General features: G+C 37.1%; 2 protein-coding genes across 3 annotated transcripts; one reads left to right on the top strand and one right to left on the bottom strand.

The window, feature by feature from the left end:
• Nucleotides 1-1,024: 1,024 nt before the first annotated feature.
• On the bottom strand, nucleotides 1,025-13,586 carry ubald1a (UBA-like domain containing 1a). Its single transcript, XM_067368892.1, has 3 exons — nucleotides 13,246-13,586; nucleotides 12,625-12,684; nucleotides 1,025-1,699 (listed from the first exon to the last, which is right to left on the bottom strand). Exons 1-3 carry the CDS (start codon nucleotides 13,351-13,353, stop codon nucleotides 1,400-1,402), a joined length of 468 nt encoding a protein of 155 aa, XP_067224993.1. The 5' UTR covers nucleotides 13,354-13,586; the 3' UTR covers nucleotides 1,025-1,399.
• Nucleotides 13,587-14,379: 793 nt separating this feature from the next.
• On the top strand, nucleotides 14,380-25,741 carry mgrn1a (mahogunin, ring finger 1a). 2 transcript variants are annotated; one of them, XM_067369464.1, is made up of 17 exons: nucleotides 14,380-14,780; nucleotides 15,095-15,213; nucleotides 15,300-15,388; nucleotides 15,497-15,643; nucleotides 16,672-16,789; nucleotides 16,938-17,004; nucleotides 17,085-17,128; nucleotides 18,205-18,252; nucleotides 18,482-18,550; nucleotides 18,697-18,856; nucleotides 19,571-19,683; nucleotides 20,429-20,640; nucleotides 20,733-20,847; nucleotides 21,228-21,273; nucleotides 21,850-21,966; nucleotides 24,115-24,157; nucleotides 24,933-25,741. In XM_067369464.1, exons 1-16 carry the CDS (start codon nucleotides 14,693-14,695, stop codon nucleotides 24,150-24,152), a joined length of 1,590 nt encoding a protein of 529 aa, XP_067225565.1. In that variant the 5' UTR covers nucleotides 14,380-14,692; the 3' UTR covers nucleotides 24,153-24,157; nucleotides 24,933-25,741. The 2 variants fall into 2 exon arrangements, with proteins under 2 accessions (XP_067225565.1, XP_067225564.1); XM_067369463.1 differs by lacking the exon at nucleotides 24,115-24,157.
• The last annotated feature ends 521 nt before the right edge of the window (nucleotides 25,742-26,262 follow it).

Below are 26,262 nucleotides of genomic sequence, written 5' to 3' on the forward strand. Positions count from 1 at the left end.
GGACATACAATATTTATTTAGGAACACAAACAATGATAAGTTAATTATCAGGTAGTCCACAAATATTGTGGGAATGGTATCAATACAGTCAAACAGGGGAAAACATACATGGAAAACCATTTGGGAACAAGTGACCCCAAAAGAAAAAAGTTTGATCAGAAATTGGTGCAAATAGAAAATAAAACAAAAATTCATTTTTTTTAAATAGGTTACTGACAGCATTGCTTCTTGAAAATTGTTTTCATCCTGTAAGAAAATATTTATTAAGATTTTTTTCTTCAGATTTATCATTTTTACATAAAGGATGATACAAAAGAAGATGGGGCCAGAAATACAACTTTGAGAGTTTGGAGATCCTTTTTCTCAAACTGCCATTGAGACAGAATTCCCGAAAAGCGTTCATGTAGAATTCCCCCAAAAAGCAAGAAACTACAAAATATGATATACATACTGTATGAATACATCATGCAAAGTGGCAAGTCTGCTTACAAACATGTTGTATAGTAGTCTGTTTTAATGTAGCTTTAGCGGCATGGATTTACTCTTCCCAACTAAGAAACAACAGTCTGATAAACACACCTAAACCAGCTAACCAGCTCCCCCAAAACAGATTTAAATAAAACTAAGAACCAGGAGTATAAAATATCCAGATCTTTCAGAATCAATTTTTCAGACCAATCTTTACAATCTTTGAGGACATCAATGAGTTACTGCATAATGGACAAAGCAAAGCATCATGGAAAATCCGTTTCGAGTTTGAAAAAAGTGTGTTCAACTAGTGAGATTCCCTGATTGGTTGAGTAGAGTCAGGTGACCAGTGAGGTACGAAAAAAGTCCCATTATCCAACGGGGAAGAGAAAATGTAAGTCCGATACACAATGTTTTGAGTGTGTAAGTCTCACACACTGTACACATGAACGCTTGCATTACTAGTTAGTTAGAAACCGCAAAAACAGATCGCTAATCCACATGCAACGTCTTGCATAAAGAACACCAGATAAAAGAATAAAAAGTAAAATGTGAGAAAAGTTGCTGCCTTAGATGCTAGACGTCCATCTTTGAGAAAATACCAGAAATAATCCACGGGTGCAATGATCATCATAGTCCCATATACGTTAAACTACTCTTTTATTATAGAAAAAAAACCTCAGTAAAATTTCAGTTGCTCTTTCTTAGTAATACAATGTGCGCTTGTTTCTTTATTTCTCTTATTACTTTCGTGTTGGCTTTCGCTCCTCTTCTGTAAATGTCCATGTTGCTTGGTTATTCTTGGTGTAGCTCTCTCCCCCTCCATGTTTAGTGAGTGAGAGTAAAACGAGTGCCCCTGACCCTCCCCTAACCCTCGCTCCCCTCCCATCGCCCGTGTGAGGGTGGGGAGGAAGCCGCTTAGTCCAGGCCCTCATCTCTCGGCCTCCATGGCGACGCTGGCCTTCTGTTCGGTTGCAGCTTGCTGGTTGACAGCTGAGGGCCAGCCTGGGGGCGGGTGGGCCTGTTGCGGGGAAGGCCCCTGAGTCCATAAGCCCTGCTGGTTGGGCACGGGTGGGGTCATGCCCCAGCTGACCGGAGGTGGAGGGGGCGAGGTGGCCATGCTGGGACTGCTGCTGCTGTTGAAGCTTTCCGAGGCTTTGAGTCGCGAGAACATGGTGAGGGCGTCTGGGAAGTTTGGTGGTGTTGCGGGTGTGTTGGCGGGAGTACACATCTGAAAACAAATCACTAATGTGTTATTGGATAATGCACGTAATTGTTCTAATTAGAGTTGTCAAAAGTACAGACTTTGTTACCAAGCGGTACTGAAATTTTAGAAATGTGCCGCTTTGAGCGGATTCGTAAACACCTCTGATTGGCCATTGTGTTGATGCGCTCATCAGATATGTCTGTGATTGGCTACAATGATCAAGAATGGGAGGGTTTGAAAGCACATGGAAGTGTTTGAATTTGAAAGCCGGTGTCTATCAGCGGACTGGTCCGTGTGTATCCGTGTAAGAGCTCTGTGAAGAGCATCATTGAGGACTATTTACAATGTTTTTGAAGTGTTGATCATTCAAGCCAATCACAGACATATCCAATGAGCGTGTCAACATAATGACCAATCAGAGGTGTATACGAATCTGCTCAACAGCACTCAAAGCGGCACATTTCTAAAATTTCAGTACTGACGTGGTACCGAAGTCTGTTTTTTTTGACAACTCTAGTTCTAATTAAAGGGGTAGTTCATCCAAAAAAATGGCAATCCTTTCATCATTTATTCGCTTTATGAATCTTTTGTTTCGAATCAGTGGTTCGGGGCGTGTAAACTGCCAAAGTCACGTGATTTCAGTAAAGGAGGCTTCGTTATGTCATAAGTGTTTCGAAATTTCAATGGTTCACGTGACTTTGACAGTTTGATACATGCACCGAACCACTGGTTCGAAACAAAAGATTCGTAAAGCTTCGAAGCTTCATGAAGCAGTGTTTTGAAATCGTCCATCACTAGATATTGTTGAATAATGTGTCATTTTTTGGCACACAAAGTATTCTCATCACTTAATAGCATTAAGGTTGAACCACTGTAGTCACATGAACTGTTTTAAATATGACTTTAGTAGCTTTCTGGGCAATGAAAGTGATAATTGTCTTGCTGTCAGTGGAGGCCTCATTGAGCCATCGGATTTTATCAAAAATATCATAATTAGTGTTCTGAAGATAAACGAAGGTCTTACAGGTGTGGAACGACATGAGGGTGAGTAATTAATGACAATTTTCATTTTTGGGTGAACTAACCCTTTAATGTTTTTGTAAAAACTTGAAATATGAATCTTTAATATCACTTTTGATGCATCATGAATAAAAGTATTCATTCATTTAAAAAAAAAAAAATCTTACTGACCTCAAATTTTTTGAACTGGAGTGTGTATTAATTTTTGACTTCATACATTTAATCAAATTAAACCAAAGTTAACCAGATTTTGCTCCACCTATAAAATAACATTCCTTTTTGGCTGATGTCATATACCCCTCACGCATACTGATATCATTTAAAAGACCACTTTTCATGATCCAATCAATTCCCAATGGATAAACTTATGTTCCGTCTTTTACAGATTACATTAGTAAATTGAGCTGTGAAAACATTTAATGTTGACTACCAAAATGCATTTTAAACTGTCTGACAAGCAGCTAAAATATTTTAGTGTCAATATTAAATTTTGCCAAGTTGTCCCTGCAGATCACTCCGACATTCCCTCCCTTCCTTCGCATTCTTTCTGCCTGTGCTGATTGGTGCTCTTCTAACAGTTTTACTTCCTGTTTCTCATCTATGCCCTGGCATCATGAGAATGTTGCGATGTTCTGCTACTCCATTACATTGGTGACCTCCCCATTGTCCTCTCTGAACTCGCTGTCCTCTGTCCATGGCAAAACTCACATTTACAGAGGTACACAATAGGCCTCATTAAAGCACCCCCGCCATCCTGCAATGTTTTCAGTGGAAGCACAACACCACCAGAATAGACACCATTTCAAAGGCTGCCACAAATGCACACATGAGCAGTCTGTGGGTTGAATTAGGACTAATACGTGGAGAGAAATCTAGAGATTTTGTGAATGAAAGCTAAATGAATGGACAGCGTTACTTTGGGATACATCCTGATGTGCCCTTGCACAGGTATATCCATATTGTCTTACTGCAGCGATCAAATCGGCATCTGTGTCCCATCCTGTCAGCAACCTTGAATCCTGCCGTCTACAGTTTTTATTGACCCATCAGTAAGGATATCTCGCCAAAAACCACAATCACCCCATTGTGGCCGGTCAAAAGTCTCAAATGGACCTCAGTGTCCCTAGATGGCTTTAATTCACTAAAGGGTTTACAACAGAAAGTCTGAGGGATTTTTAAAAAAAAAAAGCTACGAAGCTGTTACACAGGCTTCAAATGGCACCGGGAGGTGTTTTTGAGGGTCACATAAAATGGCATCTAGTAATACATCAGCTGTCTGGACAGCTGCTGCAGATGTGGAGAAGGTCAGTGGCTTAACACGGCCGTCAAACTGAGAGCAGACGCATCTGCAGATTCTCCATAATTCAGAAACATCGACAAAGCATGTTTCAAGAGATGCAGTGTACATAACAAACATGCTCTAGCCAACAGCTGGGTTGCTATGGAAATATTTTGGTTGTGAGGACAGATCTGTTGATGAGAAATGAGGTCAGAGTTGGCGTAGAAAAACAGAACCTGTGGTGCTCAGCCCAGTCCACTTTGTTACACTGCATTTTTGATTCGTACACTTCATTTACTTGGAAACCTAGTGAATGTTTAACTGTATTTGTCTGTTTTGGGACACTGTTAAAGCTGAAGTGTACATTTCTGCACTACCAGCAGAAATGTGTGTTTGTTCCTAAACACACCCCCTGTCTTCCACTGGTTGATCAAAAAGATAGCCCCGCCCCAAACTCACACCATTGGATGAGCCAATGTCAAAGTTTTTCTGGTTGGAATTCTAAAACAAATAATGTTTAGATGGTATGCTCAAATAAATCTCTGAACAATGTACTGTAAAGGAATTTTCGATATTGTTTTTTTTTTGTTTTGTTTTTTACAGGTATTTTGAATTATGCATTGCATTGTGATATGTTTTAGGGTTAAAGGAAATGTATAAACTTAAAGGATAATGTCATGGTGGAAAATTACCACTACCTCTTTTGTTTTTCAACAGATTTTTTTTTTTTTGTGTGTACAGACCAACATGTTAATACTTTTTAGGGAAATCAACTAACAAATGGCTTGTTTGTTTTTGTCTCCAAGTTCAGTCAGAAAAAAATCTCTTCGAAACTCTTCAACTTTAAAGCACATTGCACTTTTGAGTGATTTCTAAGTTTTAAAACAGAGTGCAACAGTGCCAGCCCAATTTTTTTAGCGACCTTGGTTCCAAAAAATTTTTTTCCCATATGGTATTTTTTTAAAAAAAGGCTACAGTAAAGAATTATAACTATGAACCAAACCAACCAGCATGACAAACATGACAAACTTTGATTTATAGGAAAATGCTATTTGAAAATCCGTGAAAATGGCAAAAGGTACAAGACTACTTCAGTGTGGGAAAGAACTACAATCCCATTAAAGCATTGCTAGTAACAATGGAAAAATACAAGTTTAAAAATGGTTGATTATGTATATAGTAACATTACGTTTATTGCAAAATATGCATTATGCACACATTTTATATTATATATATATATATATATATATATATATATATATATATATATATATATATATATATATATATATATATATATATATATATATATACACACACACACACACACAGGACACTCTTTTACACCATTCACAGTGTTTCATGGGAGTGGGTGGCCACTAAAGTGTTCATTTGGCACAATTGCTTGTTTCGATTATCTAATTTCATTGCAGACTCATGGGTAATGTAGTAAAAACTACATTACCCATGAGTCTGCAATGAAATTAGATAATATTAATTTTTAAATATTATTAAATATTAAATATTATTTTTAAAAATAAGTTTAAATAATGCAGGCTAAATGCTTCAACAAAAGCACATACCATTGATGAACAACCACGTAGTTTTAGTTTTATAACTTACTGTTGCAAATCAATTCCCCTATGGAGAAAATGAATTGGACTCTATAAGACACTGGCAATGATCCAGGTCAAATGTGGGACTTGGAATGGAAACATACATCTTTTTGCATTAACAATGTTGTGCGACTCCAAAATAGACGACATTGTCTGCCCATTTCCAACCTGAACCAATGCAAAAACATGCCGTTTTAAACACATTAAAGTGAAATCAGCGTGTTTAGTATTCCAAGTGCATCCGTAAGCATTGCATGTCCATCAGGAACAAAAAAGAAGATAAAGAGCATCAATTGTGTTTCCCTTTCTATTGTTCAAGTAGCCAGACTGTTCCAATCCAGAAACAAGCAGTGGAGGGATTTACGGATTTCACGTGAGCTTGAGAAAAACACTCCCCCGTTCCACTGGAAATAGCTGAAAATGAATAACGTAAAACAAAGGAGAGCTTTCAAATTCCTTTGAACTGAAACAGTGACGCAATTTACCACTCCATGCTTATACTGTAGCTCAGAGGTTCTACTACAACCACTGTTTTGCATCCTTACATGCATGTATGTATACATGACTCAGGGCTGGAATTATGGAAAGTGAACACATTGTGGCAGATGGCATATAAAATATAATGATAACGATGGTAATAAGATAATTGAAGGTTCACTGCAGCGTTCCATTGTAACACAGAACGGCAGCTGCCTGATTTGCTTTGCTTGTATCTTTGAGTCTCTGAGAGAAAAAGAGACACTGGAAGGTATCGTCAAGCAGGCACACAATGCCTTCAGGAGGCGCTTTGATTTTTAAAACAGTAATTTGTAATCACATGCTGCAGAGATGAAGAGGTTTTTCTGATGTCTGCACTCTATTATACTGCATGTGTGTGCGCCTGTTCAATTGTTTGCACATATGTGAGCAAATTATCTCTCAGTTTGAGGCTTGATTATTAACCTGAGTGTTGACACAGTAAAGAGGGATTTTAGAGCAAAACAATAGACAAGTATTGTCTGAAAATGGATGGTTTTTAATGGTGAAAAAACAAGACTTGATGAACACTTACTGTATGTTCAAATCAAGGACACGACTGGCCAATTCTGGCTGCAGTGTCCTCTGCCAAGTTATGTGCATCATAAAACAGCAAAAGTTGTTCAATCAGAGCAGTTTAAATGGCGTCCAACTGAAAGACATCATGGAGAGATATGACATTCTCTGTCTAAGAGCATTTTTAGAGGCCTTAAAATCACAATGAAACAGAAGTAGTGACAAATCTTTTCTTCTATATTTTGATGTACACCCGAGTGTACTGAAACAGCTTATTGAAAGAAAAATGTAGGGCTGGGACTTGGTTCTATGTTGATTGGATTGCAAGATGTGTGCTGGCATTTACAAAATAGGGTAAATTTTCATTTCATGCTTTTTAAACCTGTGGTTCCCAACCACGTTCCTGGAGGCCCCCCAACACTGCATATTTTGTATCTCTCCTTTGTCTGACACACACATTTCAGGTCTTGGAGTCTCTACTAATGATCTGATGATCTGAATCAGGTGTTTTTGATAAAGGAGACATGGAAAACATGCAGTGTTGGGGGGAATGTGGTTGGGAACCACTGCTTTAAACTGCCCTCAGTTGTCTGGACCCAGTATAGGTCATAAACCCCACCCTCTCCATGTAATCTAATGGGATGTGAGACAATCTAAACAATTAATTTACACTTCTATTTACACAAATATTTTTCAATGATGGATTCTGTCATTTTATGTTTGATGTAAGTTCAAGTGTTGTTTTTTTTTTAATAAGTTTGGTTTTAGTTAGTTATTTGATGCTATAAAAATGGGAGAGTGACATCTATGATTGACAGCTTCTCTGAGCGAACTGAGGTGGCAACTTTTTTTGGGATCTTTTAAATATGTGGTTAGTAGTTGTATTTACCTTATTTTAACAAGCCTCTTGTCATTCTGCAATCAGCAGACATCAAAATTGGAGCAGTCAGGCTACTTAAAAAAGGTTCAGGGGCATGCGCTTGCGATTGACTCTACAGGAGTATGGGTGAGACCTTCGTACCGCAGCTCCACTTTGACTCGGGTCCCGAATCAGCGCAAGATGTCAGCGCCCTATTGGGAAACTAGCAGCTTCACTTTTCTACAATGGAAGAGAGTCAAGGTGCGTCGTCCATTTTATTTTACAGTTTATGGGCCATGTTAATCTACCAAACCTCGCTGTCTTGTCTTCACACATGCATTACACATTGCTTCTTCATGCATGTGTGATGCATGCTAGGAAACAATGCTTGTAAATGTGGTTCACCCTCTCTGGCACCCTAATAACATAAAGCATGAAATCAACTCAGGGCCAGATGCTTCAGTTCAAACATAATCATTGTCTCGGACTTTGCATACATTGACTTTTGACATTTCAGTGTTTTTTTTTTTAACATCTCAACCTATATTTTTTTCCTTTATAATGTTTCACACAGTCTGATTGTCCCACTTCCCCAATTCACAGCCTCCACAAGAGAGAACATCTGCTTTCTTTTATAGGCAACATGACTGTAAGGTCATCAAGATAAGGAGCTTCGCTCCATAATCATTTTAATCAAACTGTCAGTTAACTGCTATAAACTCATCATTACTTTAACCTTTCCCCACCTCTGTCTGTAAAGACTGTATCCAGGAATTAAAATATTGCCTATTCTTTCTTAGGTCACACCCAGTAACAAACCACAGTTAAAGTTACCAGAACTTGTACCCCTCCCTATCAGCCCCAATGCCAGGAAAAGAGCCTTTTCTACTCTTTGTTTGTTAAATCCTGTTTTAATTACTGTACTTTAACCAGAGGATAACTGGGCACCAAGGCATTTCTTCTTTTTTTCCTTTTCTTTGGAGGTGACTGCATGGTCAGAGCTTCAGTGGACACACAAAAAAAATCCTTGGGAAAATTTTATTTCTCAAAATGTGGAATTTTTTTTTTTATCGAACCACACATTCTGCTTATGTTTGATTTCAAATATATTTTACTGGATTATAGAAATCAATAAAACACATTTATATTTTTTGTTAATAATCAATTACATAAATTAAATTAGAATCTGCAATTGAAAAAACACTAAATATTTGTTTAAAGAGTTAGTTCACCCAAAAATGAAAATGATCCCATAATTTACATATCCTCAAGCCATCCTAGGTGTATATGACTTTCTTCTTTCAGTCAAACACAATCGGAGTTATATTAAAAAAATATTCTGGATCTTCGAAGCTTTGTAATTGGAGTGAATAGTAACCAATATTTTGAAGCCCAAAAATCCATAAAAGTACTCCAAATGGCTCCAGGTGTTTTTATAAGAAAAATACTTTTATAAGAAAAAACTCTATAAACTAGAATCACTGGCTTCTGTGGATCGATTCCGCCCAGAAGAGTGAACTTTGACCTTATGCATGATGTATTGACGATAGAGCAGAGGATAGAGCAAAACAAAACACCAGTCATGAATTAGAAGTCTAAAACAAGAATTTTTAAAGAGAAATGTTGGAGGAACTAGAGTTTTTTTGCTCAGCTCTATTTGTTTGAACCGCTAGAGGCGTATACTCACACCTAAGCTTACGCTACCCCTACATCCTACGTCATACGCCAGAACTCGACGTGAATGTGCAGACGGATGCTAGTGATTATAGTCTATAAAGTTATAAATATATATATTTTTCTTACAAAAACGCATCACTTCGCTTCAGAAGGACTTTATTAACCACCTGGAGCCGTATTAATTATTTTTATGAATAGTTTTTGGGCTTCAAAATATTGATTCCTATTCACTTCCATTTTAAAGCTTGGAAAAGCCAGAATATTTTTATATTTATATACTCATATAACTCTGATTGTGTTTGACTGAATGAAAAAAAAGTCATATACACCTAGGATGGCTTGAGGGTGAGTAAATTATGGGATAATTTTCATTTTTGGGTGAACTAACCCTGCCTTGTATCCCCTGCAATGTGACTGGTTACTGCTCTGCTGTAATAAAAATGTCTTTTGTAATATAATATATTACAAAAATTAAGTTTGAAAGACCCTGTCTGGTGAGATATCGAAATGTCTGTTTTATGCATTAGGCTCAGCGTGTGAGTTATGAGCTAACGTTGTCAGAAATTAGAACTACAGCAGCAGGGTCACTCTAGGAGACAAACATCTAATATTACATCATGATCTCAGCCCTTGACAACTTGCCCATTCGCAACCATCATTTCCCAATAATTAATGAATATTAGTAAAATTACTGAAAAGCAATGCATACAGATGTTAAGCTTCAGGGAGGCATGAACATGTGGTAAACATTAATTGGGGCTGTGATGTTGTGCTTTAAAAATAAACACTTGAAGGTGTCCTTCACGCAAAAAAAAACTCACTCACTCTCATGTTGAGTAAATTATTTTATGTTCAAAGACTAGTCACCATCAGTGATTCATTTACAACAGCCAATTCAGAAATCCTGTTTACTTAGGAACTCTCCAAACGAGACTACAGGGCCAAACCAACATAAAAGAACATTTTGTGACGTAAGCACACAAGTCTGTTGATTTTTTCATACACTTATGACTTCACTGTCAATCAGAATTAATGTGCCAGCGCGGGGGAAATTGTGGCGCTAACTCGATTAGGACTGCATAACTAATAACATTAGAAAGTGTTGGCTGCGATGCAACATTTATAAAAAAAAAAAAAAAAAAAAAACACACACACACACACACCTCTGCTTCTTGTGCTTTCACTTGAGACTATATAAATTGTGATGCAGCAGACAAACTATTCTGTGTTTAGTGTTAAACACTAATCCTATAGGTACTCTTTTTCTTCCCCCCAATGCCTTTATGACCCATACTCACATCAATAAACCTCAAACAGACACAAACATGGGGTGATCTGATATCCGAAATATTGCACAACATTGTGTACTGATGTGTAATATGTAACTGAAATAGATCTCAAAGATTGTCAACTTCTATTATCGATTAATTATATTATTATTATTATTATGAACCAGTCTGGCTGTCATTGAAAATAAAGATTTTCGAAAGAACGATTCACTCACAATTCAAACATCGCTGATTTGCAAGCATGTTTTATTCTATACAAGAACATTATCTACTAGATAAAATGTTTAACAGCAAAGGATAACTATAAAATATTATCTTCACTATAAAAACTTCCATCACTTTAATTATTTTATTAATTTCCAAGACATTTCCAGGTCTGAACAACACCATTTAATTAAAAATGTACCACGAACACTTTATAATAAAGTTCCATTTGTTAATATTAGTTCTACATTAGTTAACATGAACTAACAATGAAAAATAATTTTAAAGCACTTATCAATCTAAGAGTACGTTTACACGATGTACCAAAAACGGAACGACAACATCAAAGTGATCCCTGTTCACACAAATCTAAGAATATGATTAAAAACGCTGTTTTATGCAGCCAGACCAGTAGTTGGTGATGTCACTTCGTAAAGAAACACTATTATGTCACCATTTTCACAAATAGAGTACCTCAGGAATGACGTGTTTTTGTAGGCCAACCCGGAAGTTAGCAGCGCACGGGTTCCCACGATCGAAAGCCTATGCATTTTTCCCAGACTTTTGGAAAATCGTAAAAAATAAGCTCTGTGTTTAATAAAGGGTTATGACACTTACACGCTTTGTCTATCAAGATAATCTTTACAAGTTAACACAACATTTATACATTTTGAAGCCTAAATAAAGTCGTCAGATATAAAAAGCTAACCTTAGGCTATAAACGGACTACAGCACACCATGGTCGCGGATCAACATCACCACTATCAAGCTTCCTCAAACTTTATTTAGAAAACAACTTTATTTAAAAACATGCTCGCTGATTATGATCTGCGCGGTGTATGAATACTTATCCACTTTTTCATGAGAAATGCTGTCCAAATGTCCTGTTTGTCATGATGATGTCTAAAGTCCCCGCCAAAGGAAGTAGTCCCTTTTAGCAACTTGTTAGCAACCGCCGTTAAGACACAATAAAGGTTTTTTAAAAAAAAAAAAATCACAAGTGAGTTATAACTGGTGTGTTTTATGTCATAAATCAAACACGTGAAAATATTTAGAGGCTTTGTTAACCACAGACCTTATTTCAGGCGATTTAACAAAAACCGATTAAAAACCCCATAGAATTTAGAGCGATGGAACCGGAAGTCCTAAAATGTTAACTCGCTTCCGGGTTTTGCCTACAAAAACATTGCCTACAAATCTCTGAGGTACTCTATTCACGTTTTTGTAGTTGACATGGAGACGATAAATATCGTTTTCAAAAATTTGCACTTTGAGTCCCGTTTTCAAACGTTTGCGCAAATAAAAGGCCGAAATGCATAAAAAGTTGTTTTTTTTTTTTTTTTTTTTTTTTTTTAAGTTGAAAATGGTGTCGTGTAAGCGGCCCCTAAGTTTATGTTCATATCATAACTTACTAAAACATTATCAAGATCAAAAGCTGTGAATGTTAACATTACCTAATAGGACCTGATTGTAAAGTGTCACCGATATACCTAATATTTAACGGTTTTTCAGTATTGTAGAAACCAGCTGTGACAGTGGGATATTCCAGAACTCCATCATCATGATGTATATGTTTGAATAAAGGAGTTAAACACTAACCCTAGTCAAGAAGACACTGATTGTTGCTTGACCGATGAAATCCCACATCCGTGATACGTTAACCTTGCGGCCATTATTTCATTTCAGTTATGCTGCATGCAACACTGAAATACTGCCTACCTCGGCACACTACAGTAATAACAGTGAACACAGCGCCTGTGTGTGTGTGTGTGTGTGTGTGTGTGTGTGTTTATTTCTGGAAGCCCCGTCTCTCCGCAACATGGCCGACACTATGGCTACAGCTTTACATTGTTATTGTTACAGCCACGATATAAACTGAGCACGTATAGTCGCATAACAAACACATGTAACAGAAAAAAAAATCATTTAATAAAGTAAACACTCAAAACATAGATGGCGGCTTTTATACTCACCATTTGATGATGGTGACCGTAAGGTATATTTGTCTCTTGAAAGAAGGCACTAAGGGCTGTCTGTGAATGAGAGATCATAACACAACATTACTTCACATGCTGTGTTATAGTAATATTTAAACACACTGATATCACGCTAGACCGCGGAACTGTTGGGGTTTCACTTATTTTAGCGAGCTGATAATGGCTCTAGGATTTGATTCAAATGAGAAACGAAAGCACAACATTGTATCAGTGTTGAGCTCTGCTGGAGTGTAATCTGTCAGCGGTCATCTTCATTGCATAATAGCATGGGAAGCTGGTACAGTGTGTCATGGGGAAGGATTATAGTATTTAATCTGGAGTAAACTCTAATTGGATAGTAGTCTATCTCTGTTGAGCTTTTCGCCATTATAGCATACTATAGGTGTATTTAAGTGCCGTTTTATCACAAAAATAAAACATGCAGGCGGTATTAATAGACTTTAAATGCCCAGTGATGAAAATAAAACTTGTTTGGGTCATTGTTATTAGTCATCACTGGGAATGGCAACTAGACACGCGATAGAGTAGCTATACAGTGCATCACATAAACAATGCACTGGTGTAGGGCATGCATAGTGTGCTATCCGCTGCGCTTACCTCAAACTGCCAATGTGCCGCTTGCAAAAGCTGTTTCGCCTGGTCTGCGGCACATCCAGCTGTCAGGACGAACTGGTTTATCATAACTTGATGTTTGAGTTCATCCATATTCGCTGGTGTTTATTTCCGAGCCACGAACAATAGTGTTTTACCCGGGACAGGATTTTTGAGATTTAGTCTCTCCGCTTTTCTCCTTCAGTCGTCCACCATTACAGCCGGTTGAGCAAACACAAATATTTACTGTAGGAGCGCTGGTGTAACGAGCGCCAGATGATTGACAGCGCGAGGCAGCCAATCAGAGAGGGGTGGAGGTCATGGGAATTGTATGCGTAGGGATTCCACGTTTGTTGTGTTTCTGATGACACTGCATTAGTTTGGCGTATGTTGAAGCGCTTGAGGTGGATGTTTACGGTTTTGATTATACAAAGTGAAATTATCCTTTGTCAAACAGAGAAAATGCGTATATAAACAACACGACAACGATAATAGTGCATGTTTAAGTTGCTCTTTGAACACCAAAACTCCATATCCCATCATGCAACGCTTTGTTTGTTAGGTTCTAGAAGGCAGAATTTATGAATGACGGTCGCTCCCGTCCAATTCCCATTCGAGCTATGCCACTACTTCTCCAAATATGGTAAACAAATCTTCCAACACCAATTAAATCACTTGCATCTTAGCAGCAGACCAACTGATGTACTTTAGCGCAATCCTTTGTACTGTTAATAGTGAGCATATGACGAAAACTTTTACATGACGACGCGTTTACTTTTAATAACAGAGTGCGCTTGTCAAAATGATATTTTGAAAAAAAGAAAAAAAAACGTATCACATCTTTAAGACAAATACGGAATAAACAATACATATTCAATCCTGCTCGATCCATCTATGATATTAGTTTGGGTGTTATAAATTAAAATATTTTAGACAATAGGCGAAATTACGATTTTCAGCACTGGCATTTAAATAAAATAAAAAATATCATGTGAATCATAAACATAACTCATGTCAAAAGGCGAATTAATGTTTCTTTTGTGGTGTGCATATCTTCTGTTCAAGTCAGCTGAGACCACGATAGACGGTAGACACAGATACAACATATCCCAATATCCTTTGCTTTCAGAAAATCCCATCTCGCGAGAATATGGGTTCTTCATAAGACAGTCTTTTCCAATAGTCTTGTTTTTGTTTTTATTTTGTTCACCGATAAAACGTCGTGTATTTGACGTCTACCTGTGAGTTAAAGGGTTTTATATAAGTCGGTTTGGTTTGTCGAAAGAGCTATAACGAAGATACAGAAGTTGATTTCTTTTGTTCGCAGTTCTTTTTGTCGCCAGAGATGGGAATGTTTCCATAGCGGAGGAAGCAAACGGTTTCCAGCGAACTGTCCAAATAATCCTTCTTTTATCTACATACAGCACTCTTCAGCAGCCATTAACACTTAAACATGGGTTCAATACTGAGCCGAAGGATTGCTGGTGTTGAAGACATCGATATTCAAGCCAATTCAGCGTACAGATATCCCCCCAAATCAGGTAAAACGTCACTTAAGGAAAATGTTGACAACCATTAGCTGCATTACAAAATCTAATATTGTTTGTATTTGACCATTCATAGGCCGTTAACCTATTCAATTTGTTCTTTTACATATCACAAATCTGTTATTTACTGTATGTTTCATGTTTTCTGCGTTTGAAATCTACTTTGGCAGTGTTCAGCTGTTATAATATGTAAAAAAAAAATTATACTAATGTAAAGTCCACTGGGATGCATTGAAACATCATCCAGTGTCAAGTCTGTCTAGTGACCACATCCATCCTAGATAATCTCCCTAATGTCTTTATTGCAGGAAATTACTTCACCAGTCATTTTTTCATGGGTGGAGAAAAGTTTGACACACCCCATCCAGAGGGATATCTTTTTGGGGAAAATATGGATTTGAATTTCCTTGGCAACAGACCTGTGCAGGTGACCAAACGAAACCGCCACCTCAAAACTTTCAAGAGTCTGACCCCGTCATCCTCACACTTATGTTTTTGTCCTGTTTTCCACAGTTTCCCTATGTGACACCAGCTCCACATGAGCCTGTCAAGACTCTGAGGAGTTTGGTGAACATCAGGAAGGATTCTTTACGACTTGTCAGGTACATTGTGAATATAGTCATGGTTTGAAGGGGCTGCTGATGATGCCACGATATAGACTAGATGCTGAAATAAGAGAGCTGTAACAACCAACTTTTGTTTTTTTGCAGGTATAAGGATGATTCTGACAGCACACCTGAGGACACAGGAGAGCCCAGGGTGCTTTACAGTGTTGAGTTCTGCTTTGATACTGATGCCAGAGTGGCTATTACATTATACTGTCAAGCCTTTGAGGAGTTTGCCAATGGGATGGCAATGTAAGTTTCCACTGAGTAGTGCATTTGGTAAAGTTTCTGCAGTTGAATGATGCTTAATCAGCTAGTTTGTTCTGTTCACATTTGTAGCTAAGTGAATTTCTTACAGGAAAAAAGATTAGATGATATGTATAAACTTCAGTGTCATGTGATTGATAGCCTCAGTTGCTTTAAAGTCCCATATGAGCCATTTGATCCCAAAGAAACTTAACCCATTGGCATCTAGACAACAACTTCATTGGAAACAGTGGCACTCGATCTAAATACAAAATCTTTTGACCAGTCTTTTCTACTTCATCTAAACACAAAAGATTAATGCATACGCCGTGTTGAAAACCCTGTAAAAGCTTTGGTGTTTCAGGTCAAATTTTTTTTAAAAATTGCTTGTAAATTGCTCATTATTCTATATTATTACCAAATATTGTATTCACTCTTTTTGTCAAATTGTTTTCTTTCAGTTAGGACAGGATTTGAATTTCTTTTTGAAACTGATTGATCTTAGGCTTCATTGATCTGAGCCTAATTGATCTGAGGATAAAGTTCATCTCTTTGAAATGAACATGTGCTTGTGCATATATCCACTCATGCACACTACATGCACACTCACTCTTTGCAAGCACACATGTACAAATGTGAGCATGAACATGTTCCTGAACACTAATTGTTTCTCTTATTTTTGATCTCCCCTATTCATTTTCAATGGATGGTTACAAGAGATCTATAAGCTATTTTTTGTAGGGTGCTCATTTTTGACCGGGAACATCACAAGTGTAACAAGGTGGAAAAAAGTTACAAAAATTATCCTAAAAATTGTTGTTATATTCTTTGTGAGTGAAATCAGTAAGTTTTAGTCCAATGCGATAACATTAACATTTTCAGGAAAAAAAAATCCTCTCTGGGTCAAAATGACCCGAACACAACAATAAGGGTTAAACACTTTTGCATTGTTTGTAATGTGCATTATTAGTAACTGATACCATCAGTTATTCTCAGACTTGTTGGTGATAATCACTACAATTTTCTTTTTAAAGATACAGCCCCAAGAGCCCTTCAATGGTGTCTGAGACAGTCCATTACAAGAGAGGGATTAATCAGCAATTTTGTCTGCCATCTTTCAAGATTGATTTCACTAAATGGAAGCCTGAAGAGGTGTGATTTTCTAAGATTATGTTTTTGTAGAGACTCATTTGCATCAGTGCCATCTCATCAAGGCCTTTCTGCTGTAAAAGAACTGTTTTTTTAAAGAAAGCTAGGTGTGTCATGTCTTTTTTTATTAAAAATTCATATTTATCTGTAGCTGAACTTTGATCTGGACAAGGGCGTTTTCCCTTTGGTGGTCCAAGCAATAGTGGATGATGGAGATGGTTGGTGAAAAATTATAATTATAATTATGTAATATCGTTACATACTGCTGTCTCACAAAACATTTTATTTTCTGTTACAGATGTCACAGGGCACGCACATGTTCTCTTGGCAGCTTTTGAAAGGGTGTGTATTTCTTGAGATTTGTTTTCTGCTCAAGAATGTCAGCTGGACTGAAAGCTTGCAAGCATTTGGTCATGTTTTATAACATAGAGTAAGTCATTAACCAAGCAGGTTTTTATGGAGTCAGTTTGAGATTTATGAATCCCATGGTCTTGGAAACCCTGGAATCTTATTGGAATTTTAAAATTGTTTAATAAAAAAAAGGCCTGGAAGAAGTCATGTAAATTAAAATCTTTAAAAAAAAGTTTATTGATCAAAAGGAGAAAATGCTTTGTAGAAAAATGAAAGAAGATAGAATCAAATCAATTTTATTGATTTATTGCATAGAACCAAAGAGCCCACAGAGTGCTTTATACAAAGTTTCATACATTTTTATTAACACCGACTAGTTTGACTAATATATGAAGAGATGTTTAAAAGTAGTGCATTAATGTGTTTTTATCGATCTTAAGAACTATAAACTACTGCTTTTAACTAATTTGAAAAGATTTGATTAATCTTGGCTTAAAGTTTTAGTTCACCGAAAAATGAAAATTCTGTCATTACTCCCTTCATGTTGTTACACAAATGAAGATCTTCTCTCCCTCCATAGACAGCTACATGACTGCCACTTTGACGCTTCAAAAAGTTCATAAAGAGATCGTAAAACTAATCCATATGAATTGAGCGGTTTAGTCCAAATTTTTCAGGTTTGGTTGAGCTTTTGTTTATGTTCAGTGATCAACGTTTAAATGTGAATAAAAGCATACATTTAATCTGTCCATCATATAAAGCGATCAAGTCTCTTCCAGAAAATTTAGACTAAAGCACTCAATTCATATAGGTAAGTTTTACGATCTCTTTATGAACTTTTTGAAGCGTCAAAGTGGTAGTTGCATAGCTGTCTCTATGGAGGGACAGAAAAAAGAATCTTCGTTTGTGATCCAAAGATGTGGCAGGTGTCTTCATTAGCCATCTCCTAATAAGACAGAAGGCTAATCTTGATACTCGCATTCTTTTTTCTTTTTCTTTTTTTTACCTTGCCAGCTTGTTCTGTTGTTTTTATTATAGTAATACTATATATATTCCCTCATTTACAGCATGTTGATGGCAGTTTCTCAGTGAAGCCTTTGAAACAGAAGCAAATCGTAAGTATTTTTGCATCTCATGTATTTCTCATTGTATCCCTCATTAAGCAGACAGATTGAAAGCTTTGATTCACCTGCAGTCGTTCACGCTTATCCACTCCACATGTGTGGAAGCAGTAATCAGGCCATGTCACTTCATGAAAAAGATAATCAATTGTCATTTTGATCAGTGTTGTTTCCCCAGCTAGTAATCTGCATTTCACTTACGTATCGCATGCTCATCTTTTAGGTGGACCGTGTGAGCTATCTGCTGCAGGAGATTTATGGCATTGAAAACCGGAACAATCAGGAGACAAAGGTAAATCGTCACTATGCAAGAAAAATTAAGGGCAAATGAGATGTTGTGCCTGACTGGTTTCTGGTAATACAATATCCATCTTGTTATTTCCTGTCTCTGATTTCATGTACTATTTTACAATGTTTTCTTTTGTCTCCTCTCTTCAGTCCACAGAGGACGAGAACAGTGACAACAGCAGCGAATGTGTGGTTTGTTTATCAGACCTTCGTGACACACTGATTCTCCCTTGCAGGCACCTGTGTCTGTGCAATGCCTGTGCTGACACACTGCGTTACCAGGCCAACAACTGCCCTATCTGCAGACTGCGTAAGTGCTCATTAATCAACGCCTGAGCTTCCTGTATTGTTCCTCCATTATTATTCAGATGTGTTCCGCTGAATGAGTCGAACCTTTAAAGTGGGTATTGGCCATAAAGATAAAAGGCTGAGTGATTATTTTTTTTTAAATCTGATATAGACTGATTTACCATTGTGCTTTTATTCCCCTTTTCATTGTTCTTATTAGTGATGAATAGTGCATCATTGATCCTGCATGCAGTGCAGGTCATGTGACTGTTGAAGAACAGTGCCATCTGCTGAGGATGTCATGTAATAATGATAATTAGGTTTAGTATTACTTTTGTGAAGAAGTTAGAGGAGCTCATTTTCAGTGAATTTATGAAGAAATTTTTTTTTAAGAAATATTAAAAATATAATTTAAAAAAAATTATATAATTTAAGCAGAAACATGCTAATAAGAAACTATATACAACAGGACTGCCGTGAGTTGGCCAAGTTTTTGTGTATATGTGTAAAGTGTGTTTTTGCTCTATAGAACTTCTGCACTGAGAGAATGTGCACTGATTTTGCTTAAAAAGACCAGCTGTGCAAATATTTACCCCCTTTTTGTAGCCAAATGAATCTGGTAACACTTAAGAGTGTCCATGTGAAAATGCAGCACCTGTGTTTGTTTATGCACACTGCATTTATTTGTGTCCTTTTTTCCCCCATATGACCTTCCTTTCTGCTCTCACTGCCCCAGCATTCAGAGCCCTGCTCCAGATCCGAGCAGTGAGAAAGAAAACTGCCGCCACTCTCTCCCCAGTTTCCTTTAGCCCGGTGTTGTCCCAGAGCTCTGACCATACTGAGCATTCGGTAAAATTCACACTCACATTTCATCCTGTGCTCAAATTATTAATACATCATGGATCCATTTCAACTGTGTTGCTACAGTAGTATTGATTTTGTCCAGTGAAATCATGCTTCGCATTTGACTCCAGTACAGTTATGACTGGTGTTTTAGGTTTCAGTGGTGCATAAATGCCTCATTCCAAACATCCAGGATGTTGGACAAATTTGTTTTTTTTGTTTTTTTTTGGTGTATGGCGACACTTAAACTACCATTCAAAAAGTTTGGGGTCGGTAAGACCTTTGAAAGCTTGCCGGATCTGCATTTATTTGATCAGAAATACAGTAAAAACGGTAATATTGTGAAATGTTATTATAATTTAAAATAACTGTTTACTAAATGTAATTTATTCCTGATTGCAAAGCTGAATTTACTCCAGTCTTCAGTGTCACATGATCATTCAGAAATCATTTTATTATGCTGATTTGGTGCTCAAAAAAAACAACAAAAAACGAGCACTTATCAATGTTGAAAACATTAGTGCTGCTTAATGTTTTTGTGAAATCCATGATGTATAGAAAGTACAAAAGCATTTATTTAAAAAAATAAATAAATTAATTAACTGTCACTGTTGATCAACTTTTTTAATGTACAATTTATATAATAAAAGAATTAACTTCTTTAATACATAAATTACTGACACCAAATTGGTAGGAGAGATGTATGTTGTTACCAACAACACACTTTTTCTTTTTTCTTATTGAATCTCAGAATGCTGATAACATCCCTCCTGGCTATGAGCCTATCTCCCTGCTTGAAGCCCTGAACGGGGTTCAACCTGTGTCCCCTACAATCCCATCAGCACCTCTCTATGAGGAGATCCAGTTTTCTGGGGAGATGGGAGATCCCCTCAACCTGACTGGGCGGCAGCAAAATGCAGATCCCGCATCAGTGAAGGGAAAAGGTAGCAAGTCACCAGACGGGTAAGTCACTATTGTAAAAATACTCTCTGAAAATGCTCAAGTAATGTTTTTTTTTTTTTTTTTTTTTTCATTGATATGTGTGGTGTTTCCAGGTCTACACGTTCTCCATCATCCCCCATACAGGAGGAGGAAGATGAGGAGAGGATGTCAGAGCTTTCTGATGCCCAGCCTCAGTCTGTTCTGCCCTGCAGTCTCAGTCCCACTGAGGTCAGACTTTATCACTTCCTTACCTGCGCTTGGTACATGATGTCCACTCTTTATTTTAAGATGACGTAGTTACACGTTACTGTAATAATAACTGTAAATAATGTATAATTACAAGTGTCCGAGAATCTGTGGCATAAATATTGTACAGTAGTTTCTTTAGAAATGCGTTTCCTCTAAACGTTTGTTGTTTGTGCGTGACTCATGACATGGATGAGCTGATTGTGTAATACCATGGATTAGTTTGCATAGATCTGTGTGTTTTAACTGGTTGCATATGACTGATAAAGATATGCAAACTAGTAAACCTCCTACACTGATGTGTCAGTTCATCATTTCCTACAACTTGTAAAAACGGCTCATTCTATTTTATTTCCCAAAAGGCCACAGCAGAGGGTGTGTCCACCAATCCTGGTTTCCCAAATTCAGGTTAGCAAATTTGCATTTAAATGAAACATTTCATGTCAGTACTGGAAGTCCTCAAATAACATGGGCAGCGGTATTACAGTAATACAAATCAGATATAAGATAAAATGAATGAATGAGGCATTTATATAGCGCTTTCCTATGCACAACTGTACACCCAAAGCACTTTACAATCATATCAGGGGTCTCTCCTCATCCACCACCAGTGTGCAGCATCCACTTGGATGATGCGACGGCAGCCACAGTACAATGGCGCTAGTGCGCTCACCACACACGAGCTGTAGGTGAAGAGGAGAGAGAGTGAAAGAGCCAATTCAATGGATGGGGATTATTAGGAGGCTGTGATTGGTAAGGGCCTATGGAGGGAATTTGGCCAGGACACCAGGGGTTACACCCCTACTCTTTACGAGAAGTGCCATGGGATTTTTAATGACCACAGAGAGTCAGGACCTCGGTTTAACGTCTCATCCGAAGGACGGGATATAATGTTAATATATTCTGTATGATATAAAGTATATAATATGAACATTCTGACTGAGGCCTGTTGAAGAAACCATGTTAATCATGTGATGTTGGCAGGTTCCGAGAGCAGATCACTGGGTGTGTCTGTGAGTGAAATTCTACAGGACTGCCACAGTGAGCGCAGCAGCCTGAGCCGGACAGAAAGTGACCCCTCAGCAGATCTGGCCCTGCCTGGTGAGCCACAATCCTGACACTCTCATTTAGTCTGCCAAAACTCATATTATAGGAATAGTTCCTTGAGTCCCATTTTTGAGGGTGGGGTGTCTTTCATCCTCTGATAAACCCTTGTTCTGTTGACTTTGAGATAATGCAAAAGAGTAAAGTTGGAGAAGCACGTTTTCTTAGCATGTGTGGCAGAACTTTCTGTGATTGCTGCTGCTTTGCTCAGCAATTTTCACCCAGTTATGCTTCTCTTTAAAGGGTTAGTTTACCAAAAAATGAAATTTCTGTCATTAATTACTCACCCTCATGTCGTTCCATTAAGACCTTCATTCATCTTCAGAACACAAATTAAGATATTTTTGATTTAATCCAAGAGATTTCTGACCTGTTTTTGTGCACAAAAAGTATTGTCACTTCAAACATTAAGATACCAATTTTAACGATGACATTCCTGTCTATAGGGAGGTCAGAAACCTCTGGGATTTCATCAAAAATATCTTAATTTGTGTTCTGAAAATGAACTAAGGTCTGATGGGTTTGGAACATTTTTTTTATTAATGACAATTTTATTTTTGGGTGAACTAACCCTTTAAATGCATTTTTACTGTTGTCTTAAAGGAACACTCTACTTTTTTTGAAAATAGGCTCATTTTCCAACTCCCCTAGAGTTAAACAGTTGAGTTTTACCGTTTTCGAATCCATTCAGCCGATCTCCGGTTCTGGCGGTACCACTTTTAGCATAGCTTAGCATAGTTCATTGAATCTGATTAGACCGTTAGCATCGCGCTTAAAAATGACCAAAGAGTTTTGATATTTTTCCTATTTAAAACTTGACTCTTCTGTAGTTAAATCGTGTACTAAGACCGACAGAAAATAAAAAGTTGTGATTTTCTAGGCTGATATGGCTAGGAACTATACTCTCATTCAGGCGTAATAATCAAGGAACTTTGCTGCCGTATCATGGCTGCAGCAGTGCAATGATATTACGCAGCGTCTCTCACAAACGTCTCCATGGTTGCAAGGCACGTTCCCTGTGCAAGCAGGGGCTCATGGGCGCTGTGTAATATCATTGCACTGCTGCAGCCATGGAACGGCAGCAAAGTTCCTTGATTATTACGCCTGAATGAGAGTATAGTTCCTAGCCATATCAGCCTAGAAAATCACAACTTTTTATTTTCTGTCGGTCTTAGTACACGATTTAACTACAGAAGAGTCAAGTTTTAAATAGGAAAAATATCAAAACTCTTTGGTCATTTTTAAGCGCGATGCTAACGGTCTAATCAGATTCAATGAACTATGCTAAGCTATGCTAAAAGTGGTACCGCCAGAACCGGAGATCGGCTGAATGGATTCGAAAACGGTAAAACTCAACTGTTTAACTCTAGGGGAGTTGGAAAATGAGCCTATTTTCAAAAAAAGTGGAGTGTTCCTTTAAAGTATAATTTACATTCCTTCTACATACTAGAAAATTCTCAAGTGAATTACTAAGATATACTCAGGAGGGGTGTAAATATTTCCTCTGACAATCTGGTTGTGATTCTTCATGTAAAATCATGACATCAGAAATGTTATCAGTTCTATTAGGTCATTTTTAATTTAAAATAAATTGTGTGAAAATGTTTCATACACAAATGTAACTAGAGAGGTAATTTACCACATAATTGAATATTATTTTAAACATAAAACACAGTATTTGAGTTTTTAATAAGAAATGAATAATATATTGTTTTTTATTTTAGTATTTGAATTTAATTGTAGTAATTCAACTAGATTAAGTTGAATTTCCTTCTTCCATTTAAGGCATCACTTTTCATACCCCTTGTCATTTTACATGTATTGAAGAATATCTTTGGAAGTCCATTTTCACCACACAAGAAAAAAGTTTTAGTAAATCATAATTTTAACAAACCGTAAAAAGTGTAAATTATTACATAATTGACTTTCTATCTCATAAATCTCACAATTACTTAGTATTTCATAATTTTGACTTTTATGTCATAATTATGATTTACCAAAGCATCATTCCCCCCCCCTTTATGTGGCAGAAATGGCCTTAAAGTATTGTTGCTGTGTGTCTGATGCATGTCTGTCTAATGCTGTGCTGTCTCCTAACCCTCTCTCTTTCTTACTCTAACTCGGCTTTGCTCTTAACACACGTAGCGTCTGAGTCATGGTCCACTGCTGTAGAGGAATGTTGACTCTGGTAGGTCATCAATGTCATGAATAATTCACTTTTACTTTTTTTTTTTTTTCCTACCAGTCACTTTGTTCAAATTCAGTTCATAATAGTTATTCATGAGTCACATTTAGAAAAGTTTAGAAACACCTTTCATACTTTTATAATGACTTTTTCACATTTTAGAATAATAGTAAACTCAGTAAAACTGAAAAGGCACAAATGGATCTATGGTTTGTAATGGTATGTGTTCACACTTGGTGCAATTGCTCTTTTAGTGCGGTTCATACCAAACAAGCAGAGACCCCTGAAAAGAAACAAACTCTGGTGTTATTCAACTGTAATATAATCACAACATGGACCAAAGACATATAAACTAAACTAAAACAGGACGTGATGTCACAAGATGCGACCCTAAAAAGGACAGAATGCTCAAGCATACCCGTTTTTCTCATTATAGTCACTATGTTGCCCATTATAGTTCAGTACAGGAAGGACCTTTTTACATTTAGTACAGGACTAAATGTATAATTTTTTTTTTGGTCCGGACCAAGAGAGCCAAACTACAAGTGTGAACACAACCTAAGTGTTCATCTGTTATACACACTTCTGTACTATTTGGCCCAACTCATCCTTTTCAAATCAGTTGTAAAGGACTCATTTGTCAGCCCATTTGGCCTACACAACTAATTTCAACCATAAGCTCTTTTAAAATCAAAAGGTTTTCATGAGAAAATACATTTAATTAAGTGTTTTCAAACTCATTTCATTTCTCATTTCACCTGTCTTCACCCTTCCTCAGGGTCATCAGAGTCCATAGAAAGCCTGAAGAGTCAGAGCACCAGCAGCTCCAGTCAGCCTCTGCTCTGCGTCCCCAGCACCCTCCGCATGGAAGATGAGCGTCTCGCTTCATAAACGTCCCCTGCTGTGCCAGTTTCATCAACCCGCTGTCTCAATCATCACTACGCACACATTACCTTGTCTCAATTCAGACGATTACTTCTTTAGTATCACAATCAAAGTCTTATGTTGAAGAGTCCAAGACATTTCTCTGTGAAGTAGAAACATTATACAGGAGTTTTAACGCACTAGCTTCAAGAAAACTTTATAAAGAAATGACATTTATAAGACTGTACTAGCTTTTGCTTTGAGACTACAGAACTTTTGAATGGTTTAAATGCTTTTAATGAATGCCCAGCCTCTTTGAAGTATGCAGCTTCATTGTGATTTTTTTGACTGTGTACTTGATACGTTTTTATTGTTTTCTGTAGTCGGCAAATGAACACTAAGTGCGTCAGATTGCAGTCTGATACTGATGGATAGTATAATCAGTTACCCAGTTGAAGTAGTCCTCTATGTCTATATCTTATATATTTGTTCTGTGCCTTACAGTACTGTGTGGCTGTCCCTTTGTCCTCCCGTTGAAACATACAAACTGGGAAGCTGTAGCACTTTTTGAAGCTTTAATGAGTAGTTTATAGAGGGATCTGCCATCATTTACAGTGACATATCTGATGCTTTTTAGTGATATCACTGCTGCTTATCTATGTCAGGCACCTTTCAAAATTATGTATATTTGTATGTAGTCAGATTGTTTTATCATAAAGTGTTGTGCACTAAATATGAGTCACTGTGGTTATTTTAAGGTATAAATTATATGGATTTTTTTCATGATCCTGTTGGTATAAACCCTAATTCTAATAGATATTTTAAAGAAATATTAAAAATGAAGCAAAGCTTAAAGGGATAGTTCACCCAAAAATGAAAATTCTGTCATCATTTGCTCACCCTCAAGTTGTTCCAAACCTGTATGAATTTTTCTTCTGCTGAACACAAAAGAAGTTATTGTGAAGAACGTCAGTAACCAAACAGTTGATGGTCCCCATTGACTTCCATATTATTATTATTATTTATTTATTTATTTTTTTTACAAATCAACTGTTTGGTTACTGACATTCTTCATAGTATATTATTTTGTGTTCAGCAGAAATTCAAAAGAAATTCATACAGGTTTGGAACAACTTGAGGGTGAGTAAATGATAACAGAATTTTCATTTTTGGGTGAACTATACCTTTAATGATGGATGGATGGAGGGCTTCGCTTATTGCATTGTAGAGACCATGTTTAGCCA

The sequence above is a fragment of the Chanodichthys erythropterus genome, chromosome 19 (genome assembly GCF_024489055.1).
Source record: "Chanodichthys erythropterus isolate Z2021 chromosome 19, ASM2448905v1, whole genome shotgun sequence".
Taxonomy (NCBI): Eukaryota; Metazoa; Chordata; class Actinopteri; order Cypriniformes; family Xenocyprididae; genus Chanodichthys; species Chanodichthys erythropterus.